This window comes from Sceloporus occidentalis, unplaced genomic scaffold (genome assembly GCF_023333645.1).
Source record: "Sceloporus occidentalis isolate IW3139 unplaced genomic scaffold, rSceOcc1.0.p SCAF_6, whole genome shotgun sequence".
Taxonomy (NCBI): domain Eukaryota; kingdom Metazoa; phylum Chordata; class Lepidosauria; order Squamata; family Phrynosomatidae; genus Sceloporus; species Sceloporus occidentalis.
This window is the reverse complement of record NW_028316986.1, coordinates 141,124,484-141,149,246: the sequence shown is the minus strand read 5'-3', so window position 1 is coordinate 141,149,246 and position 24,763 is coordinate 141,124,484. Positions and strand designations below refer to the sequence as shown.

The window sequence follows — 24,763 nt, the reverse complement described above, 5'->3', positions numbered from 1 at the left end:
TAAAAGTTTTAGCTCATTAACAAAAGCTTTGGAAAGTTGGCATGCCCTTTCTTTGGGTCATGATGAAAAGTTGCGGTTCCATGAAAGCAAGGATTCAGGGATATAAACAGACAAACTAGTTCTAGCATCCCAATTGCTCTTGTAGTCATATGTCTCTTCTTCCATGCAATTCAAATATCAAAATATTTCAAAAAAACAAAAACCCTGACATATTCTAAAGTCAAAAGCCACACAGGTACGGCTTCAAAGTATTGAAATTTCTTTATTTCAGGTTTTTGGCAGTTTATACATGTTGGATTTTAGGAGACAAGCATTACTGCGTTTCCAAAATAAAGATCTTTCTGGTGCTACTGAAACAAAACTTAATAAATTGTCAGCAAGTAAGCAGCAATATATTACATGATCCATATTACATTGCTTCATAACATGTTCTCCAAAAATTGTTATTTGGGACTTTATACAAATTGTGTGCCCACTAAATACAGCTAACCTGAGTTTCAAAGGCCCTGTGACCCCCCACTTATCTTTTGTGGGAGAAAGGTAGAATTGAAAGCTCCTTAGCATATAAAGAATTAAGATTTTTAAAAGAACAAACTAGTTGCCACTGTAAGCAAAAACACAGATGCCAGGAAAATGGCACTAAAAACACAATGTAATTTGAAGAATCTAGTCCCAAATCTACAAGGAGTAACACTGCCTTTGGGTACTTGATTTATAGAGACATTACAGTGGACCCTTAGTATTAGCAGGCTGGGAATCCGCAGATTTGACTGCCCATGGATAATTGCCACTGAATAATATGGGACACGTCCATCTGCATTTTTTACCATCTGCATGAGGGGTGGCCTGGAACCAAATCCCTGAGAATGGGAAGCGTCGAAATTTTTGCTTGTTCACATTGAATGATATAAACGTTGTTTCTTGCTGCTTTGGTCATTCATACCAGCAGAAGGACAAGTCTCAAAACCATCAGAAGGCTACATTTAAAAAAAAGAAGGAAGGAAGGAAGGAAAAGAAAGATGAAGGTATCAGTTTAGCAGTTATATTGCCATTTAAGACAGGTTTGACATTCCCACATGCATGGCTTCAAATATTCTATGCTTTATTTTTTTAAAGAAATATCATGACTTCATAACCTATCCATGTGTGTGTGTATTTTTGGTTATTTTAAATCACAGGTGGGAATCATGTGGCCTTTCTCACTACTGGCTGGGATTGCTAGGAGTTACAGTCCAACATCTGGATGGCTACTCTAAATATTTTGATTCTTTGCACCATAAAGACCAGTAAGGGAAAATGCTATTTTCTACTCTCCACTGAAAAAGCCTGAAGAACACAAACTGCTACTACTTAACTTCCCAGAACCTATCAAGGATTACAGAAGTACTCCTAACCATCTTTCATTGCCTTAAGGACAATGCTCCTGCTTCTTCTTTTTTAAATTTTAAGGCAAAAGGCTGCCTTTGATAAAAATCTGCACTTAAGTATAGTCTATGTACTGGACTACACTCATCACTCACCTAGTAAAAGTAGACATGCATGTTCATATATACAAAAAGTCAAATTAATGAGTCCTCTGCTCTATATGTAGAGCAAATACTTTTAGCAGCCTTCACAAATAAAGCTGTTTTAGGTGTGATACTTGGCTGAATGACAGTAAACAGCTTTCACCCTATAGTGCTCAACATATACTGCCAGCAGGTACCACAGCAACTTGTTTTATCAGACCTCCAGATCATTCAAGTTGTCATGCCAGATCTCAGTGCCATATTATAACTACAGTATAGTCAGAACCTCATCTGAGAAGCTTTGAAATATTGGCCCGATCCAGACAGGCCTTTGCGGTGCACCCGTCATGTGCTAGGAGTTGGCCAAGGGCGCACCGCCCATACTGGCCTCACCCCTAGCATGTAACGAGGGCACCGCCATTTTGACGCAACAGACACTTAGCATCCACACGTCACACTGCCATAAGGATGTCATGAGTGCGCCATTGGCACACTGCGACATCCTTATGGCATTGCAGGAAGAACCTGCTTTTTCTGGGTTCCTTTTGCTGCGCGAGGAAGCTGCGTGGTTTGTCCACCGCGGCTCCCTTGCACAGCAAAACAAGGTGCGGGCAGACCGCCCTTTTTGGGCGGTCTGTATCCCACCACTGTGACTACAGTGGGATAAAAACCAAGTGAAAAGCATCTTTTTGACAATATTTTAAATACATATGCAGCACAATCAAAAGCAATGGTACACAAAAAGAAGTTTCATTATGTTCAATGGGGCTTTCTCCAGAGTAAGAGTGAAAAGGCTTGCAGTCTAAAACAACACCGTTTACCTTAGAGCTGCTATGATTCCAGCTGGCATTAATTTCTTGGTCCTCTTAAATCTCACTCCCATGACAATGGTCAGAAGAAAAGCAGTAACTGCAAACAAGCATGTGGTATTCATTATGATAGAAAATTTCCACCTGTCTTTTAGCCATGTCTCAAAGATCCAAACTACACTAGGCCCTCAAACTGATGGGTCAAAAGAAGCGGTTTCCAGCTGCTTGGGGGCCTGGTGTTTAGATGATGCACATCCCTGAAGCGGCCAGAAACTACATTGTGACCGCACTAAAGGGGAGAAAGCAGATTTAAAAAGAACCTGCAAGAAACTGTTCCTTCCAAAAAAAGTGTGTACTTTCAACCCTGCATATAAACGCCCTGATATGAGACCAGTCCCAAAGGAGCGCTCCATCCTAACCCTAATCCTAAAGTGGTGTATAAATGCACTGGTGCAGGTATGCGTTTAAAAATGATGGAGCCAGGGGTCGAGGCAGCAATGCAAAAAAGGGAAAGTGTGACACATTCTATGGCTATAAGTACAATCTACAGAAATCAGCCAGTCCAAGACGGGGCATGGGTGAAAGGGGGGCGAGAGGGGCATGCTTGTGCATTGCCAGTGTTTTACTAGGCACATCTCTGATCCGATGCCCAGTGGAGGGTCGCAGGTGTAACTGTGTGTATAATCAAAGGGGCTGGCCATCCAATAGGATCGCATCTAGGCAGGAAGCAGTTGCCGGTGGTGAGTTCCTGCAACGGTGCACATGGATGGTGGGGGCAAAAGGGGGGGGGGGAAGGAAAATCTAGCAGTGCGGCTTGATGCCATGCCATGAAATCACAGTGTGAGTATGCAGGCTGCCTTAGGAGTGGGTGGTGTGGTCAGAGGGGTCTCAGGCCGCTTTCAGAAGTAGCAGCTTCGGGCCGCTCTTTTCTGCTCATTTGTTTGGCCCCTAGGCTATTTAAAAGGAAACTCAAGAACCTGTTTGGAAAGTATGAAACCTATGGGGTATAAATATGGCACACAAATAAAATTTGAGCAAAGCAGGGACTTCCCCATTGATCACTTGCCAAATGAAAAGCATCCCCCAATATTAAAGAGAACAAGCAGCTCTCTCGCCTCAACTCCATTTTAATTTGTCCACTAAAAGCCAATGCACACCATAGCCAAAAAAAATCAAAGATGATTTTGGTAATTGGTATCTATTTGGAATTAATAATTTCTGCTGCCACAAAAAATAATACTTCACACTTTAAGGCTATCCAGCTCTTTGATTAAGTCTTTTAGAACAGGGGTGGGCAAAGTGCAATTCATGACCACAAGTGGCCACAGGGCTGTTTCTGTGATGATAAAAGCTGCCTGCCCCAAGAATCAAAAACATGTTTTTGCAAACCATTCCCCCACCCCAATATTCTGCCTCACAATGGCTCCAAATCTAGGGGTGTTGAGGGCATGTCCATCATATCTGGATCAAAAACCAATTTTTGCAAACATTTTTTAAAAAAACTTTTTTGTCCCCAAGTACTCCAAAGTATCCACTTGAGTTGCATTTCCACCACATTTTGTGGGGCCCCTGGTCAAATCTAGGCCCAGAAGAGATCTTTTTTGAACCCAAAACATGTCCCCATACTAGTGTTTGCATGCATTTTTGCCAAGATTTCCTAGGTGGTTAATATGGCCAGCTAGGCTTCCACAGCTGCCCACCTCTGTTTTACAGTAGTAAAGCAAATGCCCTTAAGAGTGTGTTTCAACCCTTTCTTCTAAGGTGCTTTTCTTGACAAAAGGGATACTTACTCAATGAAATCTTCACATCCCTGGGATCATGGGTTACCCAGTATGCACCATAAGCAGCCATCAAGCCAAAGAAGAGACCAACAATCAATGAGATTTTGCTGCCTGCAATAGCAATCACATATATACAAGCTTAGTATCAAAAAGTGGGAAAATGTAGAAAAAAGAAGCAAAAAACAAAGAAAAAGAAAGAGAAAAGTACTCATAATTTTTTTAAAAAAAACTCAATTTCTAAATTATAGCAATCACTTTTGGAATTTGAAACTAAGTTATTAAAAATCATACTTGGGCTAGAATCCTAGAGGTGACATTAATGGTTTTTGCAGAAGGCGATACCCTTGTTCAATGCCCCCTTCTCTGCTGCAACTGAAGCTTTATAGTACTGAGGGGCAGCATCCACAACCAAACAGTTGCTAAAAGGATGGGGAAACAACTGGGCGCAAATGGAGGGGGAGAGGATCATTCCTCTCCTGTATCCACAAGTATTACACTGGAAGGCCAAAAGGATAATAGCTATTCCTTGTTTCCTAGCTACACAACTGCAAGCACCTCCCTTTCCCCTTCATTACTATTTGGCTGTGGGTGTGCTCCTTGCCACTGCCAAACTACCTTGTGCAATTTTGGAATAAGAAATTTATCATAGCAACGCTGGTGGAGTGCTATGCTCCAACATGTCACTATCGGATCTCAGCTTGTAGCTAATGGTTATTAAATGAATAAAGAGAATGACAAAGACAAGAGAAGATGGTGCATGTGTATGTGTGTGTGTGACACTTAAATATTTGAAGTGGTGTCACACAGAAGATGGATCAATCTTGTTTTCTGCTGTTCTTTAAGACTAGGGCAGGAATCAGTGGGTTTAAATTACAATAAAAAATATGCCACCTAAAAATCAGGAAGAACCTCCTGATGGTAAGAAGTGTTTAAGAGTACAACAGATTTCCTGGGGTGGTGGTGGACTCTACTTTTTAGGAGGTCTATCAAAGAGGTTGGATAGTCATTACTCGGGAGTACTTTATTTTTTTATTTCTGCAAGGTGGTGGGTTAGTGTAGGTGACCCTTGTAGTCCATTCCAGATTGTGATTCTAAGACAATGACAAAAAGCCACAGAATTTGACACTTCTATGTTCTTTTCCTTTTTCTCTATTCTGTACATAAGAACCAGTAACACAGAAAGACATGAGCTTTCTCTTTTATAGCAATTCATGCTGAGGGGTGGACATCTAACTGACACTGATGAGGGTTCAAAGTATTTCATGCTGCATTTATATAGAAGCCACAAGTCTGGATAATTCCTCAACAGGTTTTCTGGCATGGAAAACAAGGTGCTGCAGTACGAAAATGAGAAGAGGAAGGGGAGGTTTTGGATCGTGTACAGCTGCATCAGTGTTCTTGGATTCTGACCATTATCATCTTTTTATTTTAGTTCACCAATTACAATAATGAACTGTTGCTTCTTAGCTCACACAAAAAGAACAACAGAGCAGCTGATCTCAATAATTCCAAAGCATTTGTAGAAGGGGAAAAAAGTACTTTCAGACTTTACAGGGATTTTCAGGATTCCTCCCCCACCCCCCTCTGAACAAATGCATAATGTGTTAATTAACACTGAACAGTTCTGTCTACTGAGCATAAAATAAGAGATAAACTTTTCTAAGAAATGCAGCACATACAAATCAATAAACCCGAGTAATACCAGCATCTGATTTGTAGAACTGAGTTGGTGGATTAGGGGGTTAAAGATCCCTGGTAATGTGGAAAAAATGCAAAAAGCAACAACACTATTCTTTTTACCTGAGAGAACACTCTCTAGAAATCTCCAGGTCCTCCAGTCCAACTCTATTGTCAACACCTGCCAGAAGTTGATCATAGAATCATGCTGGAGGACCTACAAATGCCTAGAGAAGTGTTTTCTCTAGAAACTTGTAGATTCTCCAGAACAACTCTATGGTCAACGTCTGGTAGAGTTGTGCTGGGGAACCTAGAAATTCCTAGACAGAAAATACTAATAAAAACCGCAAATAATGAAATCCGCAAAAGTCAAATCCGCAAATGTGGAGGGCCAACTGTAATTGCTTCATAATTCTTCCAGTCTCCAGATATCCATTTGGTTTACGTGAAGGCCTGTATTATTCCTTATGAATCAGCTTATACTTTGAGATCTGGTGGAGAGGCTCTTTTCTCTGTCCCACCACCCTCACAGGAACATCTGGTGGGAACACGGACACAGCCTTCTTGGTGGCTGCTCTCAGGCTCTGGAACTCTCTTCCCAGAGAGGTTAGAGTGGCACCCTCCTGTTTTTTTTCTACAGAGAAATGAAGACATTTCTGTTTCAAAAATTGACTAATCAATGTTTTCTTGTGCTGGTGTTTTGTGTGTGTTTTAACTGGTTTTATTTTTGATAGTTTAATCACTTTTTCACTTTTGTATTATGTGATTTTTTTTTTATTTTTTCGATTTAAAATAACAGCTTACTTGTAATTACATTATGAGCGGCAATATATCTCAGTAGTTTATATATACAGTGGACCCTTGTTATACACTGGGGTTTGGTTCCAAGATCCTGCATCCATTTAACCATATTTACTTTTACTGGCCCTTCTTCCAATTCTATTATGTGAATTTTTAACAATGTGTTTTTTGTAAGCCGTACTGAATTCCACACTGGGAAAAAGGTGAGATTTAAATAATAATACCAATAAGAAGAAGAACAACAAATCGTCCTGCATACTACTATTCCAATGTTTACCTTTGCGAATGTATCCCACGACCCCTCCAAGAGCCACAATTGCAGCATAACCAAAGCCAAACCAGTCAACAATCATGGTGAGAAGTCTAGAGGAAAAAGCAAAGTAGGCACAGTAAAAGGTACTGAAAAAGGTTGAAATCGGCTGAAAGGTTAGGAAGTGTTCACCAGCAAAAGCAAAGCATTTTAAAATATGTTACTGGTGTCCATGCTCCCATTAGAATGGTTTGTGAATGGAAACAACTCTACTACATACAATACAGACATTCAGATTGTGGTAATTTAAAAAACAGCAAAAATGGAGTGTGAAAACAGAGTTGCAAATACATTTGCATACATTGCAGTTGGCCCTCCACAGCCACAGATTTTTTCTCCAGAGTCAACCATCCATGGCTTGAATATATATACATATACAGTCAGACCTCCGTATTCAAATGGATATGAAAATCCATGCATGCTCATTAAAATTAGTGGTGGAACGGTTGCGTGCACGTGCTGCCATTAATGAAAACAGGGGCTTGCTGTCTGTGGATGGTTGAATCCACAGATGGCAAGTCTGCCGATAAGGAGAGCGGACTGTGTGTGTATGTGTGTGTATTCTGAAAACCAAACATTGATTTTGCCATTTTATTATTAATTTTCATATTTTACAGTAAAGACTAATTCTTTACTTTTCTGCAAAGAAGTATTTCCTCTCCTTCTTTACCCTAATATCCTTTTAAAATACCAAAGGCTTTGCAATTCAAAACTGACATTCCACCTCTCTCTTCCCACTCTCACACAGTGCACTAAGGACACATGTGGAGTTCATTTGTGCCGGGATTCAGACTTGGAGCAAGGTGACAGCAATACCAAATGGAGACCGTAGTAATAAGCTCCCTCTTGAGCCTCTTTGTCAAGCCATTTTAAGAACCGTAAGAGGTTTAACATCTACTTCCACTGTTTGGAGCATGGTGCAGCCCGTAGTATGTCTGGGAGAGGAAAAATAGCTGTTGGGACCATTGGAGTTTGCCCATCGAGGATGTGGAAAACAGGGCCAATTTGGTTACTCTTGGCCTATATTGTTATTGTTGTATGCCTTCAAGTTGTTTCTGATTTATGACAGCCCTATGGTGACCCTATCATAAGATTTTCTTGGTGTGATTTGCTCAGATTTGAGACTTTGGACCTTATTGCATTACGGGGTTATGTCGCTTTAACTGCTGTGGCTGCCTCCTGTTGCATTTTGGAACTTGTAGGTTAGGAAGGGGCATTTAGAATATTTAGCCAGAGAGCTCTTAAGCCTCACTGAACTACAAACCCCAAAATGCAACAGGAGGCAGAGCAGTTAAAGCGACTTAGCCCTGCTTTAAGAGTATAATGCAATAAGGTCCTGAGTGAGTGTGACTTGCCCAAGGTGACCCACTAAGTTTCCAAAACCAAGCAAGGCTTCAAGCCCTGGTCTTCCAGAAACCCAGCCCAAAAGTCAAAATGCTGTATCATCAGGCATTAGAACTATATCTGTAGCAGGCTTTCCAAGACAAATTACATGTGATCCAGGTAGCTTTGAATCCTGGCACTTTCTGTAGGAGTTTAGCTTAGGCCCATGAACATATGAAGAATTCCCTTTGCACATATCAGTGTACATACAGGGAGAGAGATTTTGTTAAATGTTTGTAGGGGTTTTTTAGATCCTAGGAAATGTTGTGCCTCAGGGCACCATTTGATGTCTCAGGGAATGACTGTGCTTTTGTGTGGCGAGATATACAGTGCTTCTTCTCTTGTCTCTCAGCAGAGAAACAAATAGTCTGGTTACTCTGACCTAGAAAACACCCCTAAAATATTAAAACTGAAGGGGGGAAACCACGCTTGTTATGTTTATGCTCCACATGGAGGCTATTTTGGACTCCCTCCTGGAGAGAAGGAGGCCTGAAAATGGGGAACATATCCTGGAAAGGAGGGAAAAGTCTGGTCAACCTGAGCTAAAAACACCCCTAGAAATATGAAAACCATGTTAAATATGAAAACCATGCTTCCTAAGCTTATGCTCCAAATGGAGGACATTTTGGATTGCCTCCTGGAGGGAAGGGGGCTTGAAATGGAGGACTGGTTGTGGAAAGGGAGGAATAGTCTGGTCACCCTGAACTAGAAACACCCCTAGAAATATTAAAACCATATTAAATATTACATTAAATATAAAACATGAAAACCATGCTTCCTAAGCTTATGCTCCAAAGGGAGGACATTTTGGAATTCCTCCTGGAGAGAAGGAGACTTGAAATGGAGGACTGGTCCTGGAAAGGGAGGAATAGTCTGGTCAGCCTGAACTAGAAACACCCCTAGAAACATTAAAACCATGCTTCTTAAGCTTTGAGTTTTGGATTCCCTCCTGGAGAAAAGGAGGCTTGAAATGGAGAGCAGCAGATCCTGGCAAAGGGAAATAAGGAGGAGGACCTCTGCTCCCCAGACCCTCCTTTCTTCCTCCTTTCTTTCTAATCTTTCCCTCCTTCTCCTTCCCTCCCAGGAGCCCAGAGGCACCGCCTGCTCAGCCAAGGAGGGGCTTTGCTCCCTGAAGGCCCACTCGCCCTCCTCCCTGTCACTCAAAGCCTCCCAAAAAGGGGAGCAGCTGGGCCAGCAGAGCCAGAGAGAGAGAGAGAGAGGCCCTGCGTAAAGGCGCAGCAGGAGGAGGAAAAGCAGAGCCTGTCTCTTCCAGCTGCTCTCCTTGGCCACCCTCCACCTCTTGGGGCTCCTGCTTTCCCTCCAGCCTTCCTTCCTTCCCCACTTACCTGCTGGGCTCCCGAGGTGTGTCTCCCTCCTGAAGCCACTGCCTCAGACCCTCCTTCTTTCCTCCCTCCCTCCCTCCCTTCCCTTCTCCCTTCCCTCTTTCCTTCCTGCCCTCGCGCGCCTCCTGCTGCAGCCCAGAGGGAAAGTAGTACAGCAACATCCCAAATCCACAGAAGCCATGAGGCCTTTATGAGGAAGCCCTGTGGGCCAGGTAGCAAAGGACAACAACACCCCAAATCCACCAAACAGACAGACCTTTACGGAAGGCACAAAATACATGTTACATGTTGACTGTGTAGCAAAAATACAAGAACATCCAGAATACAGTACACAAGATAGGATGGAGCCGACCAAAAGGCACCAAGTACACATTACCTATCCATCAGGAGTAGTAGCCCTGTTGGCCTTGTAGCAAAGTACACCCCAATCTACAAAACAAAGGATACCTTTATAGGACCAACCAAAAGGCACAAACTGCATGTTACCTACTCAGAGGGGAGCTGCATTGGCCATAGAGCAATATATATGGACAATCCCATCCAAAATGCACAAAACAGTGATACCTTTATTTAACCAGCAAAAAGGCACAACATAGTGTACACGATGCAAGCTTCTGAAGCTCCACTGGCTTCTTCATCAGGCAAAAGTGTTTTAAAAATTGTATGGGAGAAAAAAAAATCATAGAACGGCAATATTACTCACAGGCCTGCATTTGATCAAGATGTTGTTATGTTGTGTTGTGTTGAGGTGTTGTGGGGGGATAACTTTGCAAGCGGGTCCTTTCTCCTTCTGGCCATGGGGCACTGGGAACAAAGCATTCCAGGAAATAAAATCTGAATTCGATTACCAATATAAAAAGGTACTTCTTCTGAGACCCATGTTGCAAGCTTTCAAAGCTCCACCGGCCTCTTCATAAGGCAAAGGTGTTACAAATGATACAAGAGAAAGAAAAATATGACCATGTTGGAGTCACAGGCCTACATTTTGTCCAGATGTGGTTGTTCTCAGTTAGGGTGGCATGGAGGGATATCCATCCAGGCAGAGGTTATTCCTTCTGGCCTTGTGGACTCTGGCAGATAGAGTTTTAAAGTCTAGGAAATAAAACCTAAACTCCATTATCAACACAAAAAGACACTCCTTTTGAGATCGGTTGTCTCTGTCCTTTGCAAGGCTACCTACCCCCTTATTAGCTAGGGAACCCTGCATTTCTCAAGTAACCTCTGCCATTGCATTTGGAAAACTTTGAAAGTTTTGCATCGTGAATTTTGCACATTTTGGTTGGTCCAACAACGGCCTCACCGTTTTGCGGAATTTGGATGTTATTGTCTGTATGACCAACACTGGATAGGTTTTAAGGAAAGGCTTGTCCTGGAGGTGGGATGCCCCACAAGGTGTTTTGCCAGGAAAACTTGCCCACTTCAGCAGCCACATGGCACAATATGGCCTGGTTGAGCCTTATATCTTTTCCTTTTTTTTTGCCTGGCTCTTCTTGCTTAGCCTAGACATGCAATATTGCAAAGAGGAATAACACTGCCACCTTCTGGGATCAAGGGAGCTCAGCAGTCAGGTGGGAAATAGTTGAAGTGGAGGCCCTGATTCAGATCATGAGATCATATGAGTCAGATCATAAAAATGCAAGGCACTGCTTGTTGCTTTTTGCCCTCTAGTCACTTTCGATTTAGGACAACCCTATGAATGAGAGATTTCCAAGACTCATCCACTGCCATGCTCAGGTCTTGCAAAGTCAGAGCCCTGGCTTCCTTCAATCCCTTGTTTCCTAATGCCTCCTACCTTGCAGAGTAGTATAGGGGTTTTTTTCCCAGTGAATAACATAATCTCATGGCATATCCAAAGTACAACAGTCTTTGTTTAGTCTTTTTGGCTTCTAGGGAGAATTCAAGTTTGATTTATTCTAGGGCCCATTCTTTTATCTTTTTACCAACCCACGGTATCCATAGAACTTTTCTCTAGACTCCAGCACTAACTATCTTCTAATAAATAATAATAAATAATAAAATTTATTTTTATCCCGCCCCTCTCTGTAACACAACCAGGGCGGCTTACAACATTAAAACATACATTTCCCTATCCCAAAATCCCCCCCACCCAAATTACAATTAAACAATTTACAATTTTAAACATAACATAAAATAATAGACAAGAAAACAACAAACAGTAACTGCAGCAGAAGTCAGGGTATAACAAGTTAGGTCTTTTTGGTGACCGGGAATCTATTCAGGAAAGTCCTGCCAGAAGAGATTCGTCTTAACAGCTATCTAATTTTTATTAACTTTTAAAACATAAAACATACATTACTATAAAAAAAACCTCAATTACTCACATAACACAAATAAAACCACTCTATTAAAAACCTATCCTAAAATCCACTAAACTTCATTGGCCCCTATCCTCGCACCCCACCTATACCCTCCCCTTATACAAAACTATAACACTAAAATTCCAAAACACGGCCCTATTTAACAGTACTAACACAAACTATATTGACTTCCCACTTCCCGAGCCTAAAGATACTACAGCATAACCTGTCCTATATCATTTCTCACTTACTATTTTGAAGGCACACACACATACACATCAAATTTATATATTACTTCAGACAATAAAAAATCATGAACTAAAAAAAAATTCATACATTCAAAAAGAATGTTCTTCCTGTCAAGTTTCTTCACTGTCCAGCTTTTTAATTTGAAAATTCTCTAATGAGACAAGTGGCAATATTGAATTGAACTTTTAAAAAAAACCCTGTTTCTTGTAATTTCATCTTTGCCAGGACCAGGTCTTTTGTGATGCCAATGGATCTTGTTTGCTCAAGTCCAAGAAACTTCAAAATACTTTTGGACTACAACAGGGATTAGCTTATAACATTGCACTGATGCTGGGAAAATCTAGTTTCCCTCCTGCTGCTGTGGGGATTGCAGCTAAACTCAGGGGGATCAGGAGAGCCCATGAAGGGGTGGTAGGCATGTTGTTGTTGTTAACTGCCCTCAAGTCAATCTCAACTCATGGCAAACCTGCAGATGAGACATCTGCAAGTCTCCCTGTCCTCCATTGCTCTGCTCAGATTTTGCAGATTCATGCCCATGACCTCCCTGGTTGACTCTTGCCATCTGGTGTGTGCTCTTCCTCCCTTTCTGCTACTCTCAACCTTTTCCAACACTGTTATCTTTTCTAATGAGTTGTTCCTTTTCATGATGTGGCCAAAGTAAGACAGCCTTAATCTGACCATCTTGGCTTCTAGGGATATTTCAGGCTTGAGTTGTTCAAGGACTCCTGTGTTTGCCTTTTGGTCATCAATGGTATCCTTGGCATTCTTCTCCAGCACCACATCTCAAACCAGTTGATTTTCTTTATATCCACTTTTTTCACTGTCCAGCTGTCACATCCATACATGGTGAGGGGGAATACTATGGCCTGGATGATTCTAACTTTAGTGCTTGCTTGCATATCTTTGCTGTTTAGGATTTTGCTTAGTTCTTTCATTGCTGCCCTTCCCACTCCTAGTCTTCTTATCTCTTGACTGCAGGCATAGGCCTTGCTAGTCAAAACCTCCTGGGGGTTGAACCCAGTGAGCCCTGCCTTCATGTCACCACTGAAATTAAGACTGTTTCAACTGAGTTTGTATATAGGTGGGATTCCCAACCTTGTCCCAGGCTATAAATCTCAAAAAAGAAGTATTTTTGAAAGCTGGATCTGGTCACTTTGAGAAACTTACTGACAAATTTGTAGTAGAACATCATTGCACAGAGGAACTGCCTGTTGTCTGCTCCATACCAAGCCCAGAATGTCCTCTTGTTGCATAGGTGCCATGCCTCCTGCCACCACCATGTGGCACACTCAGGGTCCATCAATGACAATGGTACATTGCCCAGTACCACTATCTAAATTGCACCACTGCCTATATTACACAACTCTCCTCTCTATGCTTCTGGCTGAGAGAATCCTGGACAGTGTGTCAAGGATCCTCCAAATCTGGAGACACCAAAATAACTGGCCAAAGAGGAGGGAAGTCTTTGCAAATAAATCTCGTTCTTTATGGGGAGGAGGAAATCTGAACCATAATTCTTCCCACACTCATGGACTGTACAAAAGCTGCATCACTGCATTCCTTTCTGTTCCCTGACTCCAATTATTGGATTCTGACTGAGAAGTTTGCATTAATATCTCTACAAGAGAAGCTTATTGGGGGGTGGCCACCACTGCGATGATACTTGCAGTTTCCTAAAAATTGTCTGAGGTTACTTATCGAACTTGATCAAAGAAAATATTGCTAGTGAATCTCCAGTGATTTGGGGACCAGGAGCAGAAGATAAAACATTTTCTGGGCAAAACTACAAAGAACAGAAGCAATCTTTAGATATGTTACTTATGTTTTTAGCAACTCAGCTGCACTCATTAATACTCAGCTGAATAAATATTAGTTTAGATTGTTACTTATATGTGTGTGTGTGTGTGTGTGATTGTGAGTGACTTTGTTTTGAATGTTTCAGTGGAGGCTGAGGATTTTAAATGTGCCAGGTGTTTTTATTTCACTTTGTGGGAACATTTTTAAAATTGGTTAAATGTGCTCTCTCCTTCCCTGTGTAATTTTTGCAACTCTCATACTGAAACTCATTCATGAGAATCAGATTCTAAACTGTTGCCTTTACAATAATTATAATGATCAATATAAAGGATATATGTAAAATATAAATTTTACTTATATCCTATATATTTGTATGGTTATTTTAAAATTATATATAAAAACATACACAAACTTAAGCATACAAATAATAAAAATCATAATTAAATGTTTAAGAAAAGAGTTACAATATAAGTGTATAAGATATAATTTTTGTCTTTGATGGGATATTTGACTTTGATTTAGCCAACAACTGGACTCTATAACTTTTAACAAAAGTTTAACAAATTGCTCCAAATTGGTTTTTTTTAAAAAATTATTCCATATATAAGTAACATACAAGACAGACAAATATAATAAAAACATTTCTTATCATAGGTAGTAGTTTTACAATTCACATAATTTGTTGACTTCTCGTGTTAAATCCCTTTATGTACAAACTTCTTTCATGTTTACTAATTGTCTCCCAGTTCTTTTCTGGGTTTAGATTCTTTGAGGGATTACCTCATATATTCATCTAGCATTTGACAGTGTTATCAAAACATTTCGTTTCTCTAACCATATATATATCATTTACTTTGTTATCTTGTCAAACATATTAATTGTCATTAATACATATTATTGCTTAAGCGATTTCTTTTCACAATATTTCAAAATTGGGTTCCATGCCTGCTCAACCTCAATTAATTTATTTTCCCTCAATTTTCTTTAACAGTATCTAAGCTCTTCATATCTAATACCTTCCACATCCAGTCATCTATTTGTGGTATGTCTTTCTTTATCCATTCTTTTGCTAAAACTATTCTTGCAACAGCTATCATGTATAAAAGAATTCTCTCCTTCATTTTCTCTATCTTCCTTACTGGATGGTTAATCTTGTTAGTCATATTTAGCAAATATACTTCAGGAAGGCATTCAAAGTTTATTTCTAATATTTCACTGATTATAGTATGAATTTGAGTCCCAAAAGTTTTCATTTCAGGCCAAGTCCACTGTGGACCATTTTATTATTGTTGTTACATACCGTCAAGTCAGTTCTGACTTATGGCAACCCTCACAGAGTTTTCTTGGCATGATTTCTTCACATTTGCCATTGCTTTTGCCATTGCCATTGCCTTCCTCTGAGGCTGGGACTTCTCCAATACAGGTACATTTTCAGGGACAGGTTTTAGATACAAATAGTAGCTGTAGGAGGTGGAAATGGGAATCCTTCCTTCTCTTAATTTCCAAATATTATTTTTTATGCACAACTTGGAAGAGTTATGTTTGGACTGCAATTTCCAGGATCTGCTTTTCCAAGTTCTGCAATTGATACCTGGAGGGTCCTGGGGACCACAAAACAGCCCCGGGAGCCAAGTGTGGCCTATAGATCACATTTTGCCCACCCCACCATTAAGTATAATGACATGAGTATCCACATGCTTTCAGTAAATTTCACAATAAACAGGAAATCCTAGATAGGCCCCTAAAATTGTATGTTCTCTATGAAAGTGCTGCGGAGGACAAAAACGTTTTTGAGCAAGACGGCAGTCTTTATCTTGGAGCTGCAAATGTATGCTAAGGACAGAACTCTCCCACGGAACTTACTATCTGCTAGCTATAATTTCAGCCACAAAAATGACAGAAATATAATTAGTCTATTGTATTTGCAGTGCCAAAGTGATATTATTGCGTTTACATTACAAATTCAAATTTATGGGTTTGCTTATATGAAACACTGTTATTTCTGACAGGAAGAACCACAGCATGGACCATAGCCCGGCATTCCCCTTCTTCCCTTCAACCCCCCTCCTGCATCACTACATCTAGAAAGTGGAACTACATTCCCTTAAGTAAAGCTGGCTTTTACCATCTCTTAATGGGATCCTTGTCGGGAAGGTTATTTATAACGATAACACAAACAATTACAATCTCCTTTGCCCTAAATCATAGTGATCTTGAGAACCTAACCATTTCATCAGAAACCAGACCATAAATAAATGGTCAGTTTTTAATCTGAAATGATCTGAAACTTCAGATTGTTTCCAGTGCAGCATTATAGGAGTTATTATAAAAGATACTGTGCCTCTTTTCCTATTTGTAAAAGAAAAATTCCTCAGATATTTGGTAATTATCCTTGTAATCCAGGTCTTTGTGATAGTTAAAAGTCGAGAGAGAGAGAGAGAGAAAAGAAAGAAGCAAAGCATTTTTCATATAAATGCAGCGGCAATGGGGATTTATATATTCTGGGAGATTTTGAAATGTGATGCCAGACTTTTGTCTACAAGACTAAACATATCTTATTATTAGTGACTTTAAGATATGAAGGTGTTATTTTGGTTAAAGGAAGGAGGCTTTGTTTTCCCTTGGATTAAAGAAACAGGTTTTTTTTAAAAAAGGGGGGGGGAGTGGGGCTTTTAAATTCCAATGTTTTAAATTTTTTAATATAAGGGCTACAGAAACCTAAATTGCAAGCATAATTTGAGACTAAAAACACATAGCCCAACATGTACAAGAGCTACAGACACATGTGTACATTTCTTGCTAGATGTTGAATGGATGTTAAAGCAAACACCTTCAGCCTGATTGAATAGTCTGTATGACCACAGTCCTATCAACTGAGCTACAATCACAATGGTTAGGTTTTAGGAGAATGAAGTGGATCTAGTCCCAGAAATAGCTAGATTGGTCCCACCATCCAGAATGCCCCATACATAACAAGTATTGGGTTGAGCCCAAACTGAAGTGCATGTAATGCATCTGAACTGATGGAAATGAAGTTTCCTCTCTTCCTCATAGGCAATTCTCTTGCCCCATTGTTGTTGTGTGCCTTCAAGTCATTTCTGACTTATGGTGACCCAAAGGCAAACCTACCACAGGGCTTTCTTGGCAAAATTTGTTCAGAGGGGGTTTGAAGCAGAGAATGTGATTTGCCCAAGGTCACCCAGTGGGTTTCCATTGCTGAGTGATGACTTGAACCCTGGTCCACAATGAATCTAATGCTCAAACCACTACACCATGCCAGCTTGCTGTCTAGCCCCTTCCCATGTTGTAGATGCTAGGATTGGGGGCCCTTCCTGATGGTGTGGAATATGCTCTACTCTGAACATTAGATAGAGGCAAATTTCTGTTTGGAGCAACTGCGAGGGGTAGGCAGATTCTGGATGTAATCTTGTGAGATTAATGCACAGAGCAAATCAAACATACACACATCCCAAAGGCTGTCTACAGTAATATTTTATGTTCTTGAGCTAGCAGTTGTGATTGCCACATGGTTCAGATTGCTACTCGGCTATGGAAATCACTGAGTAATCTTGGTTAAATCTCCCACTCAGCCTTAAAAGAAAGAAATGGCAACCCCCTCTGGGGAAATATTGCCAAGAAAGCCCCATGATAGGTTGACCTTAGATTCACCATAAATCAGAAACAACTTGATCTCACAGAGGTATCTTTTGGCAATCTTAAAGAATCTTGATTGAACCTCATGTCAAAAGTTTGGCCGTTTTCACACAAGCTTTATCATGGAAGGAAGATGGTTTAAAACAGGGAAGCCAGGGACCTTTTCACACAACACTGCTGCTGTTCTGCTTGCCATAATCCTTTGTCAGCCCAGGTCATGGTATTTGTCCAAGGTTTGCTTTTTTATTATTTACTGGTGAAAAAAGAATAATCCTGGAGCAGGATGGTGTGTTCTGGGTGTGAATAGTAGCTGTGATTAACTCCAGGATTGCCTTGGGCCCCATAGTCTCCCTTTATTTTTGATAGAGGAAGTGGAAGCACTCGGTATATCAAGGATGGAGCCTTTCCTGGGGGTTGCCACAATTGCCCAGCATATTCAGCTTAGAAAACACAGCTGTTGCACTCTGCCCCTATAGTGGGACAGAGGTGCCCATCAGAAATCTCAATTCTTCCTTCCATTGTTTTATAAAATCCATTTCACTGCCACCATATCAAGCAAAGCAGCAAGAGAGCCCATTGTGTTGAAGGAAAGTCACACTACCACAATTACAGCATTGTGACAGGGCATGTGTGTGGGAAGGGGAAGTGACATCAGTCTCCTGGGAACCAGCCAAATAAGGATGAAAGGTGGGGAGAGGTACTAGGCACCCATCCAGAATTTCCCCCCGTTCAGCAAAACTGAAGCAGGAAAATAGCCAGAAGCCTGGGACTAAAGTGTGAAAGGCAGCATTACTATTATTTATTCCAGTAAGATTTGGAAACTCGATTGCTCTTATTAAAAAAAATTGCTCTTTATAGCACTGAGCTGTGATTTTTCTTTGTTTTAAAGCAATATTTCAAATGGTATTATTATTATTATTATTATTATTTGGTTTAATACTGTTTTAATCTCAACTAGTGGTATGTTTTAATCATATGCCTTTTTATTGTAATTCTTTTTATTTTGTTTGCCACTTTGAGTCCCAATTGGGGGTATAAATAAAGGTATGGCTGGCTGGATGACAATCCCAGTAGCATCAAGATGGTACAAACTCCACTTTATTTAATGGAACAAATGGGCTAGTAGTGTAAAAGGATGCGTCTCTCATCATAACGGCCAAAGGAAATATTACTCCAACAGAACTTCAAGTGCTGGTGGCAAAATTGCTTAGTTTAAATCCCTGAGGGGTGATCTGTATTCTCATAATCTAGTTTATTGCAAAATTATGCTCTTTTGTAGTAGAAAACAAAGGGCTGGTATTAATGTGTTTCCTACTGAAAGGAAAGAGAAGAGCTATGGATTTGCATTCAATTCAGTTTAAGATTTCCCAAATTTCTTTTCAAGTCTGAAGACTCAAATGTTTATGCTTTATATAAAGAAGAATGGTAATTCTTCATATTGAACCCAGTAGTTCTTGTCCTGTGTTACCATGATCTATTTACTGAGAAAATCTTAGCAAGTAAGCTTCAGTCTTCAACCCTTGAACCCTCCTGAACCAGCCAATTCCCTTGGGGATCCTCATGACTGTTTTTTTAAAAGATAGGCACTGTTTTCTCATGGGACTTTCGCTGCAGTTCATAGGCTCAGAATTGAAATCAGGAGATTTATGAGGTTATGCTGGAACTATCCTGTCTTTCTTGCTAATACCTTAAGTATGTGTAGAACAAAGCATGTCTGATGGTAGACTCAAGATAGAAGATTGTCTTTGGTTCACAGAGTTGGCTGTCACAACCAAGCAAGTTCTACAGAACTCAGTGGGAATGATTTTTGTGTGAGTTGACACTTGGAAAAGAAAAACAAATTTTAAGGAGATGGGAAAAGTTGTTTAATGTATCAAATGCTCCTTTGTTTCCAGAAACGGGGAAAATAGTTTCCCTATCCCAAATACTGTTAATTCCCATGGTTATTTCTCGGACATTCCCACTTTGCAGTTTAGTTTAAATTTGGAACAATGTTTGAATTCTGAGAGGGAGTTGGTGTTTTTCATGTCATGTACTTTGGCTGGGATTTTGCCGAAACGAAACATCGTGGCTTCAGCTAGAGCAATACAACGGAAGCGGTCTAAGGAGAAAGACTTCTTTTGGACAGGGTCCAGCTTTCCAATACAATTATATACTGAAGATTATAGAAATGAAGTAAAAGAATGCTCATCTGCTAATTTACGGAAGGCTCGTAATTTGAACTTGCATAGTCATCCTTCCTAAACATCTTAAAATTAAAACTGTTATTTGTCCTAAAATAGATGTCCCATTAAAGTATTCCATGAAGCAGGCACTTATCTCTAAAAGCCTGCCTATAATCACCAGTTTATTTGATTCCCTGCTTGGAAATGCTGTCACAAGGGACCTTATAAAGTACTGAAGCAGTGATGGTCAGATCCCATTATCCTAGAATCCTTTGGGTATGAGCAGGAAGAATGTCTAGTATAACACCCTATTTGTCAGATTTGAGGCATCTTCTGCCATAGAGGGAGAAGCAACAATGGGACCACAGAGAGACAATAAGGGTTTTATCCCTTGCTGACCCAAGTTCTTTTCTACTGAAAGTGATATTAACATCAGGAGAGAGGTTTCCCTTCAAGACAAGGTAGGATCACCTCAGCAAAATGTTGCTGTTGTGTGCCTTCAAGTTGTTTCCAACTTATGGGGACCCTAAGGTGACCCTATCATGGGGTTTTCTTGGCAAAATTTGTTCAGAGAGGGTTTGCCTTTTCCTTCCTCTGAAACTGAGTGTGACTTGTCCAAGGTCACCTGGTGAGTTTCCATGGCTGAATGAAATGGGGTCTCCAGAGTCATAGTCCAAAGCTCAAGTCACTACATCACTCTAGCTCTGCAAACCATGCTTGCTATTTGAACAAAACACTGGAAGCAGCCCCAGTGGAACAGTGGCTAAATGGCTGCACTGCAGCCACTCACTCCAAAGCATAAGGTTATGAGTTCAATACTAGCCAGGGCTCAAGCTCAACTCAGGCTTGTATCCTTCTGAGGTCACTAAAATGATTACCCAGCTTGTTGGGAGCAGTTTGCTTACAGTTGTAAACTGCTTAGAGATTGCTTAGTTCAGTATGATGCGGTATATAAATGAAGCTGCTGATGCTATTGGAAGAGCCTCATTGTAGATCTCAAGAAAAAACTACAAATAGACCCCCCCAAAAGAACAAAATGAGTGAAGCAGAGGTGACACCCATCAGCAAAACCTAAGAAGCTCTATCCCTGATCTCATGCTTCTATAGACCAACCTGGAAGAGACCTTCAACAGGCTTTAGTGATCCTCATGTAGCCAAATTGAATTCCATTTACATGGCATTTGTAAGCAGTTTGAGTTTATGACCCAATCATACAAGAGAAAATGTCTCTGTATTGTCTAGTTCCTTCTCCCTTATGGGAGAAGATCTGTTTAGAAAAGTACTCAGCATTATGAGCCCTTTGTTGGGTGATTTGCCCAGACAAACCTTAGCACAGACAGACTAAGGCAGTCCGCTGTGAGATCAGATTATGATTCAAGTTGTCCATACACATCCTGACCCCTGGAGACTTTCATAAAACAGGATCCCTATCTCAGTAGGGCAGGCTATCTGTAAAACACATTTTTAAATAAATAACTAGCTCCTGCTGATTATTTAATGATTAAAACAACAACAACAACAATGTGATTTATTGACATAGAGATATCTTCAACCACAGGCTGGGCTGGGAGCTGTTATCAGCACTCTGGGGCTTATTTCTCTCTCTCTCTGTGTGTGTGTGTGTGTGGTATTTGGTTTTCAAGCTCTCATTAGTAAAATGTTTAGGGCAGGCATGTGTGAGAAAGGGAAAGAAAAATTCTACTGACTACGGAGAGGTCAGATTTGGTGCTGTTGGCATTGGTTTCCTATCTACAGTTACTGACCTCTTCAGTTGTTCTTAAGTGTCAGGCTACAGCACAGGTCTTCCTTCATCCGATATGGGAAAGAGGTGTCTATAAAGATTACCTTTCTGTCCTTGAGCATTTGACTAATTAAATTCAACTGTTTTAACATTAAATCTTGGCTCCAGACATGTTATGGTTCTTGGCTCAAAAATACAACTTTCTGAAATGTCCTGAGGAACCATGGATTAGCCTTTGGGTGCAGAATAATAATGTGTTTTAAAACTGTATATTGTTTGAATGATTTTAACACTAGCGTCTACCTCAGAGGTAGACATTTTGGCAGGAAGAATCCCAAATAATCTTCTGTTGTCCCACTTTTTCAGCTGCTTTGAACATGTTCCAGTTTCTCTCTCCTCCCCCCCCACCTTTCCCCCTTTGTCCTCAGCTCGTTTCAGTTTCAGCAAACTGAATTCAACGCATAAAAACAGTTTGTACTCAGCCAGGGGGAGAATAGAGGAGGGGAAGAGTCTTGCCTTTCCCTGTAGGCTCAGGCAAAAGCAAACTATGGTAGCCTCTCCTAGTTTTTGTGTCCTCCCGCATCAATAAACTTCTGTCACTTTGATCAAACTCTGATGTTGCTTGATCACAGGTGTTTGGGTTTTCATCTGTGATATGTTGGAGGTTATGAGAAGATTGTAGAGGGGATTGTTATGAGCAGACTAGCAATTCACCACTTTGGAAGGCCACAAGTTGCCCACCATAATGATGCTAAGCAGCCCAGTGTGCTCTTGAGAAAGCTGAAAAGCCTGTAGATTCAAGTGTGAGGTCTCCTGCAACGGCTAAGAATCATGAGACTCTTCTGGTGTTACACATGTGCTACCAGACACCCAGGATGTTATTCCCTTACAAATGACACAGTATGAGCTTCATGAGTGAGCAGACGGAGTGCGACAGGGTAGCAGTGTGCTTATGTTACCATGAAGCATCTTATTTATAGCCAAAGGATTCCCCACTCCCTGCCTCCACTGGGTATTTTCAAAGATATATTTGTGGAAACACAAGATAAAATGTCCTTCATAGCTGCCAAGAGATGTCCCCCTCTATTATCCTTGCACTGGCAGGAAATGACTTGTTTTAAAACAAACAAATAAATAGTAATCTGGCCTTTCATGCTTAGCCATTTTGTTGTTGAAGGGAGATGTAAGTCGTCTTTCTGATTTTAAGCTTTAATTATATTGATTTTGATTTTACTATGTTTTTAGCTGTCTCTGATCCCTGGGTTGTTGATTTTCTGGCAGAAAGCGGGGAAATGCTTCAAAAATAAAAACTACTGCTAATACACTGGGTGTGGGGTGCAGGGGGCGAGTCAGTGGCTGTACCCCTTTGCACTGGTATCCCTTACAGCAGCGCCATGCTACACAGAAAAACAGGAAACATCACTGGAGGATGGGAGTCATAATATTTGCTAATGCAAATATTCAATAGAGTGAAAACCCAATTGAAGTCGTAATGGTGATGTTATTCAGGAAACTGTCATTCAGGATGGGAAATGTCCTATTGAGTGTTTGAAATACTAAGCTGGAAAGAAAGATACTTGCAGGCAAAGCTGTCCTCATGCGACTTCTTGGCTCAGGCAGCTGATCAAATAAGGTGCTGTTGAAGTGCTGATAACCTTGACCCTGGCAAGGGACACAAAACAACAATGAAGGAAAATGTCACACCTGAGCAATTCAAAGCATTCACAAGTGTCAAAGATGTGTGTTGCCAGAAGTGGATAAACTAACACCAAAAAAAAGCAACAGTTCTTTTGCTGAAAGGCCTGAGAGAAAGGACTGTCTGTGTAAGGTTTTGGAGTTTTAGGATAGCAATGTGCACTGAGCTTGCCACATTACACTGTTTATAGCAGCATTCACTGTAGGGGTAAAGCCACAACTACAGGCATATGTAAGACACAGTCATACCACTATACCAACTTGTGCTGTGTAAACAGGAGCTGATGAAGAAGAGAAGCTGATTTTGAAACTTGCTCAATAAAAGTATATACACTTGGCCTTCTTCTGTATCCATGGTTTCTGCATCCATGATTCAACCATCTTAAGACTTAAAAATATCCCAAAAGATTTCCAAAAAGCAAACTTTAGTTATTCACCATTTTATATGAGGAACACCATTTTAGTACACCATTGTATATAAAGGTACTTGAGCATCCATGTATTTGGGTATCCATGGAGGGTAGAGTCATGGAACGTAACCCTAGTAGATACCAATGCCCTACTGCATGGCATTATCAACTTTATATTCTTATTTAACAATATTGTTTTATGATCTATCTACAAATAAAATTAAAAGCAGATTTTAGGAGAATGAAAACTTCTGCTTCAAGTAGAGCAGCCTAACTGATAACTAAAGACAGCTTTATAAAAGAATAGAAAAGACTTCCTATCTGGAGAAGGCAGCACTAGTATTTTAGGAGCAAGCATCTAAGCTGATGCATAAATATGGCAACTGGGAAATGATCCACAGGCACAAACTATGTTAATAATGAGTAAAAATTTAAATAAAACCAATATTTACAGGCATTTAAAAAGATTTTTAAATCAAAAATATCGATGCAGTCCTCTTTCTAAATGACTCTATGATGCTGCTCTGAATAGTTCATCAGAGCTTATGCTACTCCAACAAAAATGTCTCCAGACTCATGTAACAGATGAAGGTGGAAGCGTCACATTCTCTGTTCCTTTGGGCAATCCAGCCAGGGGCATAGCAAGCAATGCAGAGAGATATGGAAAATGGTTCACACCTGGAACTCTATTTCCTGCATTCACATTCGCTTGGTAACTTTGCCTGCCCTTTTTCTTTGGATGTCTAAACTATAGTTCTAAAACTTCAGCTGAAGTTTTAACTTATTGCAATGGTAGACATTTAGGAAGTGAAGGTACATTTTAATGGGAGGGGCAGAACTCTTATTGGGGAGCAATACACCCATTTGGCCTCCTCCTCCTCTGTAGCTCCACCACTGAATCCAGCTCAAGAAGTGGATTCCCTCTTGCACATGCAGAAAGGCTTTATTACTGCATGCCCATAACTCTGTACTCTACAAACCAAACCCTGTTGAGTCTTCCTGTGTACAATCGAGAATTCTCACTCTCGTTTTAATAGACAAAAGCATCTAATCAAAGGGAGAAATGGACCCATTTGGGACAAGATCCAGTCAGAGATGACCGTTCAGAGGAGAAAGTGGATT

At 40.5% G+C, this 24,763-nt stretch overlaps 1 protein-coding gene across 3 annotated transcripts; it reads right to left on the bottom strand.

The window, feature by feature from the left end:
• Nucleotides 1-242: 242 nt before the first annotated feature.
• On the bottom strand, nt 243-23,288 carry TMEM14A (transmembrane protein 14A). Of its 3 annotated transcripts, none has more exons than XM_089531094.1 (5): nt 23,118-23,288; nt 6,854-6,939; nt 4,108-4,209; nt 2,330-2,417; nt 243-977 (listed from the first exon to the last, which is right to left on the bottom strand). In XM_089531094.1, the coding sequence occupies exons 2-5, from the start codon at nt 6,927-6,929 to the stop codon at nt 938-940; spliced, it is 306 nt and encodes a 101-aa protein (XP_089387220.1). In that variant the 5' UTR covers nt 6,930-6,939; nt 23,118-23,288; the 3' UTR covers nt 243-937. The 3 variants fall into 3 exon arrangements, with proteins under 3 accessions (XP_089387220.1, XP_089387222.1, XP_089387219.1); XM_089531096.1 differs by lacking the exon at nt 23,118-23,288 and adding an exon at nt 10,316-11,649; XM_089531093.1 differs by lacking the exon at nt 23,118-23,288 and adding an exon at nt 9,616-9,687.
• Nucleotides 23,289-24,763: the final 1,475 nt, after the last annotated feature.